This window comes from Artemia sp. Qi Xiang Cuo, chromosome 14, assembly GCF_049724085.1.
Source record: "Artemia sp. Qi Xiang Cuo chromosome 14, ASM4972408v1, whole genome shotgun sequence".
NCBI lineage: Eukaryota > Metazoa > Arthropoda > Branchiopoda > Anostraca > Artemiidae > Artemia > Artemia sp. Qi Xiang Cuo.
The window spans coordinates 17,694,777-17,707,510 of NC_142807.1; the positions used below are offsets into that span (position 1 = coordinate 17,694,777).

At 32.9% G+C, this 12,734-nt stretch overlaps 1 protein-coding gene across 1 annotated transcript in view; it reads right to left on the reverse strand.

Annotated features, from left to right (window-relative positions):
* Positions 1-10,738: 10,738 nt before the first annotated feature.
* The window catches only part of LOC148944223 (uncharacterized), a 36,572-nt gene continuing 34,576 nt past the window's right edge, over positions 10,739-12,734 (reverse strand). Inside the window, exon 4 of the mRNA XM_089100561.1 lies at positions 10,739-11,768. Coding sequence (XP_088956687.1) covers positions 10,846-11,768 — 923 coding nt within the window. The 3' untranslated portion in view covers positions 10,739-10,845. The remainder of the gene's footprint in view (positions 11,769-12,734) is intronic.

The window sequence follows — 12,734 nt, forward strand, 5'->3', positions numbered from 1 at the left end:
TCGATACCCTTAAGATGTCTGATTCAAATTATTAAACCTATGGAAATTCTTGATTATTTAATTCAGTCACTTTTACAGAAACTGTACATTTTTTGTTACCAAATTCGGGTCTAGATTTCATTTTTACAGAAACTGTACATTTTTGTTACCACATTCTGGTCTAGATTTATCTTTGATTCGAACTGTAAGTAAGGAGCGACACGGCTCAATAGTAACCAAAACTCTAAAAGCCAATTAATAGCTTACTCGCATGCTGTTACAAAACTCCTTGTTAATACAAAAATCACGAAGACTAACAGCTGTAGTTGATTAAATAAACAAAAAAAAAACACGGGTGGGACCCCCACCACCAAGGTTAGGTTACCTAACATTCCTAGGTGCCCCCCCCCCCACCCCCGGGGGCCACGGGGACTGAAAGCCTCCCACGGGTGGGACCCCCACCACCAAGGTTAGGTTACCTAACATTTCAAGGTGACCCCCCAATCCCGGGGCCACGGGACCGAAAGCCTGACACGGGTAGGACCCTCACCACCAAGGTCAGGTTAGGTTAGATTAGGTTAAGTTACCTAACATTTCTAGGTTAACTTACATCAGGTTAAGTGGCGCGCCACTTAACCTGATGTAAGTTAACCTAGAAATGTTAGGTAACTTAACCTAATCTAACCTAACCTGACCTTGGTGGTGAGTGTCCTACCCGTGTCAGGCTTTCGGTCCCGTGGCCCCGGGATTGGGGGGGGGGGTCACCTTGAAATGTTAGGTAACCTAACCTTGGTGGTGGGGGGCCCACCCGTGGTAGGCCATCAGTCCCCGTGGCTCCCGGGGGTGGGGGCGGCCACCTAGAAATGTTAGGTAACCTAACCTTGGTGGTGGGGGTCCCACCCGTGGTTTTTTTTTTTTTTTAATCCACTACAGCTTTTAGTCTTCGTGATTTTTGTATTAACCAGGAGTTTTGTAACAGCATGTGAGTAAGCTATTAATTGGTTTTTAGAGTTTCGGTTACTATTGAGCCGTGTCGCTCCTTACTTACAGTTCGAATCAAAGGTAAATCTAGACCAGAATTTGGTAAGAAAAATGTACAGTTTCTGTAAAAATTAAATCTAGACCCGAATTTGGTAACAAAAAATGTACAGTTTCTGTAAAAGTGACTGAATTACATAATCAAGAATTTCCATAGGTTTAATAATTTGAATCAGACATCTTAAGGGTATCGAGTGTTTCATACGAAATTGATCCTAAGACTTAAATTACTTGATCAGATATGTTAGCGTTTTAAGGTGAAATTTGACTCTTTTAATCCCCAAGATGTAGCGTTATTGCAGAATAATGTTAAGAAGAGACTTAATCCAAGATACGTATAAAATCCCTTAAAAACAGTATTATGTATATTCAGTTCCTTCTTACAATTTGAAGCATGAAGTGGAACACGAATAGAAGAATTTACTTCGCCAAACTTGGTGAGCAATTTTTTTTTTTTAAGAGATAGTTTCCGCTCTTTTCGTACCATAGTCAATTCTATCGCATATGCTGAATGCAATAAAAAAATAGCCTGTGCTTTTCTAACCTACGATTTTGATATTTCGGTGCAATAATGTGGAATTTGGTAACATGTTAACTTAACTTTATAGAAGTTTAAACGAAATATTTTCAAATTTTTTATAGAAACTGCATTAGTTTAAATGAAAAGTAGTAAATGCAATTTAATTTTGATTTTGTAATTCAGCCTTTTTATAGAAACTGCAGTTTTACGAGCTCTTTTCGTACCATAGTCAATTCTATCGCATATGCTGAATGCAATTACAAACCGGTTTTTCTCAGATCTTACAGATCAAAATTCTTGAGTGGGGTTGAGATATTGAACAAGTACCTAAATTAAAATCATTCGAACGAAAGTAAATGTGTTTCTGCTATTGTTAGCAAATAGTATAGGTGTGTTTCTGAAATTTTAATACAGTTTTAAATCATTCTGTAGTTCTACATGGTAACGATTGTAACAATACCACTAACAATTGTTAGTTAAGATCTAGTTCTATCCATCTACCAGATTATTCAATTTGAATTGTTTTTTTTTTAAATGCGTCGAAAATCAATTCTATTGCATATGCTGAATGCAATAAAAAAATAGCCTGTGCTTTTCTAACCTACGATTTTGATATTTCTGTGCAATAATGTGGAATTTGGTAGCATGTTAACTTAACTTTATAGAAGATTAAACGAAATAATTTCAAATTTTTTATAGAAATTGCATTAGTTTAAATGAAAAGTAGTAAATACAATTTAATTTTGATTTTGTAATTCAGCCTTTTTTTATAGAAACTGCAGTTTTACGAGCTCTTTTCGTACCATAGTCAATTCTATCGCATATGCTGAATGCAATTACAAACTGATTTTTCTCAGATCTTACAGATCAAAATTCTTGAGTGGGGTTGGAGATATTGAACAAGTACCTAAATTAAAATAATTCGAAAGAAGGTAAATGTGTTTCTGCTGTTGTTAGCAAATAGTATAGATGTGTTTCTGAACTTTTAATACAGTTTTAAATCATTCTGTAGTTCTACATGGTAACGATTGTAACAATACCACTAACAATTGTTAGTTGAGATCTAGTTCTATCCATCTACCAGATTATTCAATTTGAATTGTTTTTTTTTTAAATACGTCGAAAATCAATTCTATTGCATATGCTGAATGCAATAAAAAAATATCCTGTGCTTTTCTAAACTACGATTTTGATATTTCTGTGCAATAATGTGTAATTTGGTAGCATTTTAACTTAACTTTATAGAAGATTAAACGAAATAATTTCAAATTTTTTATAGAAACTGCATTAGTTTAAATGAAAAGTAGTAAATGCAATTTAATTTTGATTTTGTAATTCAGCCTTTTTTTTATAGAAACTGCAGTTTTACGAGCTCTTTTCGTACCATGGTCAATTCTATCGCATATGCTGAATGCAATTACAAACCGGTTTTTCTCAGATCTTACAGATAAAAATTCTTGAGTGGGGATTGGAGATATTGAACAAGTACCTACATTAAAATAATTCGAAAGAAGGTAAATGTGTTTCTGCTATTGTTAGCAAATAGTATAGATGTGTTTCTGAACTTTTAATACAGTTTTAAATCATTCTGTAGTTCTACATGGTAACAATTGAAACAATACCACTAACAATTTTGATATTTCTGTGCAATAATGTGGAATTTGGTAACATGTTAACTTAACTTTATAGAAGTTTAAACGAAATAATTTCAAATTTTTTATAGAAACTGCATTAGTTTAAATGAAAAGTAGTAAATGCAATTTAATTTTGATTTCGTAATTCAGCCTTTTTTATAGAAACTGCAGTTTTACGAGCTCTTTTCGTACCATAGTCAATTCTATCGCATATGCTGAATGCAATTACAAACCGGTTTGTCTCAGATCTTACAGATCAAAATTCTTGAGTGGGGTTGGAGATATTGAACAAGTATCTAAATTAAAATAATTCGAAAGAAGGTAAATGTGTTTCTGCTATTGTTAGCAAATAGTATAGATGTGTTTCTGAACTTTTGATACAGTTTTAAATCATTCTGTAGTTCTAAATGGTAACAATTGTAACAATACCACTAACAATTTTGATATTTCTGTGCAATAATGTGGAATTTGGTAACATGTTAACTTAACTTTATAGAAGTTTAAACGAAATAATTTCAAATTTTTTATAGAAACTGCATTAGTTTAAATGAAAAGTAGTAAATGCAATTTAATTTTGATTTTGTAATTCAGCCTTTTTTATAGAAACTGCAGTTTTACGAGCTCTTTTCGTACCATGGTCAATTCTATCGCATATGCTAAATGCAATTACAAACCGGTTTTTCTCAGATCTTACAGATCAAAATTCTTGAGTGGGGTTGGAGATAATGAACAAGTATCTAAATTAAAATAATTCGAAAGAAGGTAAATGTGTTTCTGCTATTGTTAGCAAATAGTATAGATGTGTTTCTGAACTTCTAATACAGTTTTAAATCATTCTGTAGTTCTACATGGTAACAATTGTAACAATACCACTAACAATTTTGATATTTCTGTGTATTAATGTGGAATTTGGTAACATGTTAACTTAACTTTATAGAAGTTTAAACGAAATAATTTCAAATTTTTTATAGAAACTGCATTAGTTTAAATGAAAAGTAGTAAATGCAATTTAATTTTGATTTTGTAATTCAGCCTTTTTTATAGAAACTGCAGTTTTACGAGCTCTTTTCGTACCATAGTCAATTCTATCGCATATGCTGAATGCAATTACAAACCGGTTTTTCTCAGATCTTACAGATCAAAATTCTTGAGTGGGGTTGGAGATATTGAAAAATTAAATAAATTAAAATAATTTGAAAGAAGGTAAATGTGTTTCTGCTATTGTTAGCAAATAGTATAGATGTGTTTCTGAACTTTTAATACAGTTTTAAATCATTCTGTAGTTCTACATGGTAACAATTGTAGCAATACCACTAACAAGTGTTAGTTAAGATCTAGTTCTATCCATCTACCAGATTATTCAATTTGAATTGTTGTTTTTTTTTAAATACGTCGAAAATCAATTCTATTGCATATGCTGAATGCAATAAAAAAATAGCCTGTGCTTTTCTAACCTACGATTTTGATATTTCTGTGCAATAATGTGGAATTTGGTAACATGTTAACTTAACTTTATAGAAGTTTAAACGAAATAATTTCAAATTTTTTATAGAAACTGCATTAATTTAAATGAAAAGTAGTAAATGCAATTTAATTTTGATTTTGTAATTCAGCCTTTTTTATAGAAAGTGCAGTTTTACGAGCTCTTTTCGTACCATAGTCAATTCTATCGCATATGCTGAATGCAATTACAAACCGATTTTTCTCAGATCTTACAGATCAAAATTCTTGAGTGGGGATTGGAGATATTGAACAAGTACCTACATTAAAATAATTCGAAAGAAGGTAAATGTGTTTCTGCTATTGTTAGCAAATAGTATCGATATGTTTCTGAACTTTTAATACAGTTTTAAATCATTCTGTAGTTCTACATGGTAACAATTGAAACAATACCACTAACAATTTTGATATTTCTGTGCAATAATGTGGAATTTGGTAACATGTTAACTTAACTTTATAGAAGTTTAAACGAAATAATTTCAAATTTTTTATAGAAACTGCATTAGTTTAAATGAAAAGTAGTAAAAGCAATTTAATTTTGATTTCGTAATTCAGCCTTTTTTATAGAAACTGCAGTTTTACGAGCTCTTTTCGTACCATAGTCAATTCTATCGCATATGCTGAATGCAATTACAAACCGGTTTGTCTCAGATCTTACAGATCAAAATTCTTGAGTGGGGTTGGAGATATTGAACAAGTATCTAAATTAAAATAATTCGAAAGAAGGTAAATGTGTTTCTGCTATTGTTAGCAAATAGTATAGATGTGTTTCTGAACTTTTAATACAGTTTTAAATCATTCTGTAGTTCTACATGGTAACAATTGTAACAATACCACTAACAATTTTGATATTTCTGTGCAATAATGTGGAATTTGGTAATATGTTAACTTAACTTTATAGAAGTTTAAACGAAATAATTTCAAATTTCTTATAGAAACTGCATTAGTTTAAATGAAAAGTAGTAAATGCAATTTAATTTTGATTTTGTAATTCAGCCTTTTTTATAGAAACTGCAGTTTTACGAGCTCTTTTCTTACCATAGTCAATTCTATCGCATATGCTGACTGCAATTACAAACCGGTTTTTCTCAGATCTTACAGATCAAAATTCTTGAGTGGGGTTGGAGATATTGAACAAGTATCTAAATTAAAATAATTCGACAGAAGGTAAATGTGTTTCTGCTATTGTTAGCAAATAGTATAGATGTGTTTCTGAACTTTTAATACAGTTTTAAATCATTCTGTAGTTCTACATGGTAACAATTGTAACAATACCACTAACAATTTTGATATTTCTGTGCAATAATGTGGAATTTGGTAACATGTTAACTTAACTTTATAGAAGTTTAAACGAAATAATTTCAAATTTTTTATAGAAACTGCATTAGTTTAAATGAAAAGTAGTAAATGCAATTTAATTTTGATTTTATAATTCAACCTTTTTTATAGAAACTGCAGTTTTACGAGCTCTTTTCGTACCATAGTCAATTCTATCGCATATGCTGAATGCAATTACAAACCGGTTGTTCTCAGATCTTACAGATCAAAATTCTTGAGTGGGGTTGGAGATATTGAACAAGTACCTAAATTAAAATAATTTGAAAGAAGGTAAATGTGTTTCTGCTATTGTTAGCAAATAGTATAGATGTGTTTCTGAACTTTTAACACAGTTTTGAATCATTCTGTAGTTCTACATGGTAACAATTGTAACAATACCACTAACAATTGTTAGTTAAGATCTAGTTCTATCCATCTACCAGATTATTCAATTTGAATTGTTGTTTTTTTTTAAATACGTCGAAAATCAATTCTATTGCATATGCTGAATGTAATAAAAAAATAGCCTGTGCTTTTCTAACCTACGATTTTGATATTTCTGTGCAATAATGTGGAATTTGGTAACATGTTAACTTAACTTTATAGAAGTTTAAACGAAATAATTTCAAATTTTTTATAGAAACTTCATTAGTTTAAATGAAAAGTAGTAAATGCAATTTAATTTTGATTTTGTAATTCAGCCTTTTTTATAGAAACTGCAGTTTTACGAGCTCTTTTCGTACTATGGTCAATTCTCTCGCATATGCTGAATTCAATTACAAACCAGTTTTTTTCAGATAGTACAGATCAAAATTCTTGAGTGGGGATTGGAGATAAACATGTTAACTTAACTTTATAGAAGTTTAAACGAAATAATTTCAAATTTTTTATAGAAACTGCATTAGTTTAAATGAAAAGTAGTAAATGCAATTTAATTTTGATTAAAGCTCTTTTAAAAGATACAAAATCTACTTATTTAACACAAAGTTTCGTTTTCAATGACCACCAAGTAAAGAAAAACCACACGGAATCAGGCAACTGAGTCTCTCAAACCCCTTAAAGCTCTTTTAAAAGTTACAAAAACTACTTATTTAACATAAAAAATTCGTTTTTAATGACCACCAAGTAAAGAAAAACCACACGGAATCAGGCAACTGAGTCTCTCAAACCGCTTAAAGCTATTTTAAAAGATACAAAAACTACTTATTTAACACAAAAATTTCTTTTTTAATGACCACCAAGTAAAGAAAAACTACTCGGAATCCGGCAACTGAGTCTCTCAATCCCCGTAAAGCTCTTTTAAAAGATACAAGAACTACTTATTTACAACAAAAATTTCGTTTTTAATGACCACCAAGTAAAGACAAACCACACGGAATCAGGCAACTGAGTCTCTCAATGCCCTTAAAGTTCTTTTAAAAGATACAAAAACTACTTATTTAACCCAAAAATTTCATTTTTAATGACCCATAATTAAAGAAAAACTACTCGGGATCTGGCAACTGAGTCTCTCAATCCCCGTAAAGCTCTTTTAAAAGATACAAACGCTTCTAATTTAACATAAAAATTTCGTTTATATGACCAACAAGTAAAGAAAAACCACACGGACTCAGGCAACTGAGTCTCTCTATCCCCGTAAAGCTCTTTTAAAAGATACAAAAACTACTTATTTAACACAAAAATTTCGTTTTTAATGACCACCAAGTAAAGAAAAACCACACGGAATCAGGCAACTGAGTCTCTCAAACCCCTTAAAGCTCTTTTAAAAGATACAAAAACTATTTATTTAACACACAAATTTCGTTTTTAATGACCATCAAGTCCACAAACCCTACACTGAATCCGGAAACTGAGTCTCTTAAACCCCGTAAAGCACTTTTAAAAGATACACAAACTACTTATTTAAACACAAAAATTTCATTTTTAATGACTGTTCATAAAAGGAAAATTCATGGTACTCCGACAAACGAGTCTCAAAGTTCATTTACCGAAAATATATAATAAACAAAAACAAAAAAATAAAATCAACAATTACGATATTCTTGTCCCTAATCACAACACTAACTACACGGACACCGACACATGATACTCTCAATCAAAGAAAAGCACTAAAAAAAGATACAAAAACTAATTATATAAAACAAAAATTTCATTTTTAATGACCGCCAATTAAAGAAAAACCACACGGAATCCGGCAACTGAGTTTCTCAATCCCCGTAAAGCTCTTTTAAAACTGTGACAAGCTAAACCACGACAAAGCACTACTCTCGTGGAACTCAATCCCCATTTAACTCAACCCCCGTGCAACTGAACTCCCTTGTAACTGAACCCCTGTATAACCGAAACCCCCGTGTAACTGTACCCCCTTTAACTGAACTCTCATGCAACTCAACCCTCCATGCACCCCATCTCCCTCAAAACACTTTTCAGTCATTTCTCGTTAAATTGACAATACGCTCCAAAACATCACTTGTGTATTATACAGTACATAATCATGGCATCTCCTCCAATTCACAAATCCCATTACCCTTTTTTTTGCAAAGGTTAATCAAACATCTTCGATTGTAAAAGCATTAAAAAATTTTCCACTCACTAACTACCCCTTTTTTGCAAATGCTAAACAAGAAAAAAAAACTGTCTGCTTTTCAAAAACTTGTCCGTTAAAACTCGAAACAAGACGCGCTGGTTTTATAATACAGGTTTAATTAATTGCGTAAATCTCTTGGCAAAGAGTGTAATGACCTGTAGAATAGGACTACCAGAAAAACCTGTTTGGTACGGGGGCGTTGGCAAAATGGTAGTTCCTACTCTACTAATATTATCATAAAAATGAAGACTTTGTCATGTTTTCTCTTCAGATGTCACACATTTCCATTTTGGGGGTTTACACAACGTTTAACAGCCTCGTCATACATTTCATAGTCGATACTACCGGCTTCATGGACTGCATCTGTTGGTAAACCAAGATCGTAGCAGTAGCTTTTACTGATGCTTTATTTTTCCATCAATTCATCTTTACATTCCATGGGGATATTTTCTTTCAAAGCCCTTTTTATTTTACTGGTGGTTTCATTGTCTTTTATGACACTATTTTTACATAGAGTGCAGTTTTGGCAATTGGATAAGATATACCTTATGATATTGATAGAAGAGTAGGCCTGTCTTCTTCTTCTTGTCTTATTTTGAATGGTAAAGCCAAAAATCCAGTTATGACTTTATAAAACAGTTCGTGGTAACGAACTATAAGTAAGGAGCGACTCGGCTCAATGGTAACCGAAACCATAGAAAACGGTATTTTTATACCAAAAGATACATCAAAAGAATCAAATTTTAATGCTGATTTGAAATATATAAGTTTCATCAAGTTTAATCCTACCCATCAAAAGTTACGCGCCTGAGAAAATTTGGCTGATTTTGGAAAAAAGGGGAAACACCCCCTAAAAGTTATAGAACCTAAATGAAAATAATACCATCATGTTCAGCGTATCAGAGAACCCTACTGTAGAGGTCTCAAGCTCCTATCTACAAAAATGTGGAATTTTTATATTTTTTGCCAGAAGAAAGATCACGGATGCGTGTTTATTTGTTTTTTGTTTTTTTTTTCCCAGGGGTGATCGTATTGACCCAGTGGTCCTAAAATATATTAGGAGGGCTCACTGGAACGGAAATTAAAAGTTTTAGTGCCCTTTTTAAGTGACCAAAAAAATGGAGGGCAACTGGGCCCCCTCCTACGCTCATTTTTTCCCAAAGTCACCCGATCAAAATTTTGGGATAATCATTTTGTTCAGCATTTTCGAAAATATGATAAGTATGTTTTTTTAGGATGACTTAATCCCCCGACGTCCCCGGGGTGAGGGCTGAAAGTTATGAACTTTACCCAATGTTTACATATAATATTGGTTATTGGGAAGTATACAGACGTTTTTAGGGGGCATTTTTTCTGGTAGTGGGGAGGTGGGGTGGATCCGGGGTTATGTGGGAGGATCTTTCCATGAAGGAAGTTTTCATGGGGGAAGGGACATTGCTATGAAGGAGACGCCGAATTTCCCAGCATTATTTAAAAAAAGATCAGAAATTTAATTACAAAAACAACAAGTTTTTCAACTGAAAGAAAGTAGCAACATCAAAACTTAAAACGAACAGAAAATCTTACATATATGATTGGGTTCACCACCTAGTCAATACCTCGCTCTTTAACCCAAAGATATTTTAGTACTTTTATAAGAGCTATTTATTCTAATTAACGGCCTTTGTGATTAAGCGGTCATTTTTAAAGAATTGGAACAAAATTCAAACTTTAGCTTAAAGACAAGGTATTGACTAGGGGGATGAACCCCCTAATATACGCATTAAAAACATATGAATATAGAAGTTCGTTATGTAAGTTAATTCGTAAGTTGCGTATATTTATTACTAATAGAAACGTTCGTGATATAAAATTAAACAAGTTTCGAGAAAGCCATTTAACAAAATAAAAGTAAAATTAATATGCAATTTTTTTTAATTATTCATGTACGGTGAGCCAAAATCAAAACTTGCATTAATTCAAAAGCGTTCAAAAATTAAATAAAAAAAGTTTTTTTTAACTGAAAGTAAGGAACGACATTAAAACTTAAAACGAACAGAAATTATTCCGTATATGAAAGGGGGCTAATCACAAGCCCTAATCTTAGCCCGTCTCCTCCTTCCCTTCTACAAGAATAGATAAATTTTATATCAGTTAATTTCATTTTATTATTAGCCTTTTATAAATAAAAAAAATTATTTCTAGCTCCAATTCTGAATTAAAAGCTCGTTTATATTTTATTCCTGCAAGAACACACATAAGCATAAAAGACAAAAAAGTTTAAAAATTAATTAATTATTTCTGATGTTTTCTTTAATCCAGTCCAAGTAGGAAGTTATACGAGTAAAAACCACAGGATATTTATCATCGGAACATGTACCTTTCCGACCGAAAGACGCCAATCCAATCAAGTAATAACGCCCATTTTTCGTACCGACTTGCGTAAGTGGGCCTCCCGTATCACCACCACAAAAACCGTTTCCTGGTGCTTGAGCACATATTTGCTGGTCTGTTATTCCATTCCAGATCTTTAAGCAGTCTTTTTGTTCGACTATATTAAGATCAGCTTCTTGTAACATGGAGGAGTATTCATCTCCCGAAGAGAGGGTTCCCCATCCTGAAAGGATAACATTACTGTTTGTCAACTCTGTTTCTTTTAATTCTCCGTCAGGCAGACAAATAGGGACTATGCGGTGCGTAAACACTACTCGACTCGCAAGTACTAAAATAGCGATATCATTCTTAAACCCTTTTCTTGTTTCAACGTATTCTGGATATATTACAACTTCTTTTACCGGAATTTCAACTACATCTGGATCCATCTCATCATCCTGGTTGTACTCCCCCAAGCGCACCTTGTAAACACCTTCCAGTCGAACACAGTTTGCTGCCGTTAGCACATGCTTGTTAGTAACTAATACCCCTGCACATAACGGGTAAAAATCTTCAACTATTAAGGCTATCCAAGGATGACCACCTTTTATTGCTACTGTGCCACCAATGGCTGAGGGAGATTTCAGCCATTGAGATCTCCTATTTCCTCCGCCTGGATTAGTATTATTTATGGATTTACCACCCATCCAAGCGAGAAATTGCAGAAGTTCACTAATCTTCCCATAAGAAACTCCACAAATTTCTTGTATATTGTCAGTCGCAGTCGGGGTAAATCTAGTCATGGGCTCTTCGTCAAATGAAGATACACTGACCGAAGCGTCTGAAAGAAGAAGGGCTTAGATGAAATAAACTACTTAAATAAAGATAAGAAAACTATAAGCTTGTATTTAAAAAATTAAATATAGTCAACAGAAACAATTGGGTTTTTGGTCTCTCAAAATGAAAACCAGATCTTTCCAAAACGTCGTGTCCCCGAGCTGAAAAAGTAATCAAACAGTTCGTGGTAACGAACTGTAAGTAAGGATTGGTACGGGTCAATAGTAACCGAAATTTTGATATCAATAAATACATAAAAAGATTCCGCTTATTATGCTGATTCCAAATATATAATATTCATCAAGCTTAGTGTTACCCATGGAATGGTACGAACCTAAGAATATTTACCTGATTTTTTAAAATGGAAGAAACTCTCCCTAAAAGATAAGGAATCAGGATAATCACACAATCAGGTTCAGCATGTCAGAGAACTCTATCGTAGAGGTTTCAAGCCCCTATCTGCAAAAATGCGGAATTTTTTTTTTTTTTTTTTGAAGAAAGGTCACGGAACCGTGCTATTTGATTTTTTTCTTTCCCAGGGATGATCGTATCGAACCAAGGTCCTAAAACATCAGAAGAGGGTTCATTTGAACAGAAATTAAAACTTCTAGCGCCCTTTTTAAGTAACCAAAAAGATTGGAGGGTAAATAGTCCCCCTCCCACGACCCTTTTTTCCCCAGAATCATTCGATCAAAACTTTGAGAAAGCCATTTTGTTTAGCATAATTGAAAAGTCCAAAAAATTGTACCTGTAAAGATAACATGAAACCCCTCCCCCTGGGAATACGTTTTTAAGTTATAAGATTTGTCCATTGTTTACGTATAGTATTTTTTATTGGGAAGTATGCAGACATTTTGTCCGGGGGAGGGGGATTTTGTACTGGGGATGAGTGTCCATGGGGATAATTTTCTTTGTGGAGGGACATTTCCGGGAGGTGAACTTTCCAGAGAAAATTTTACACTGGGAAGAT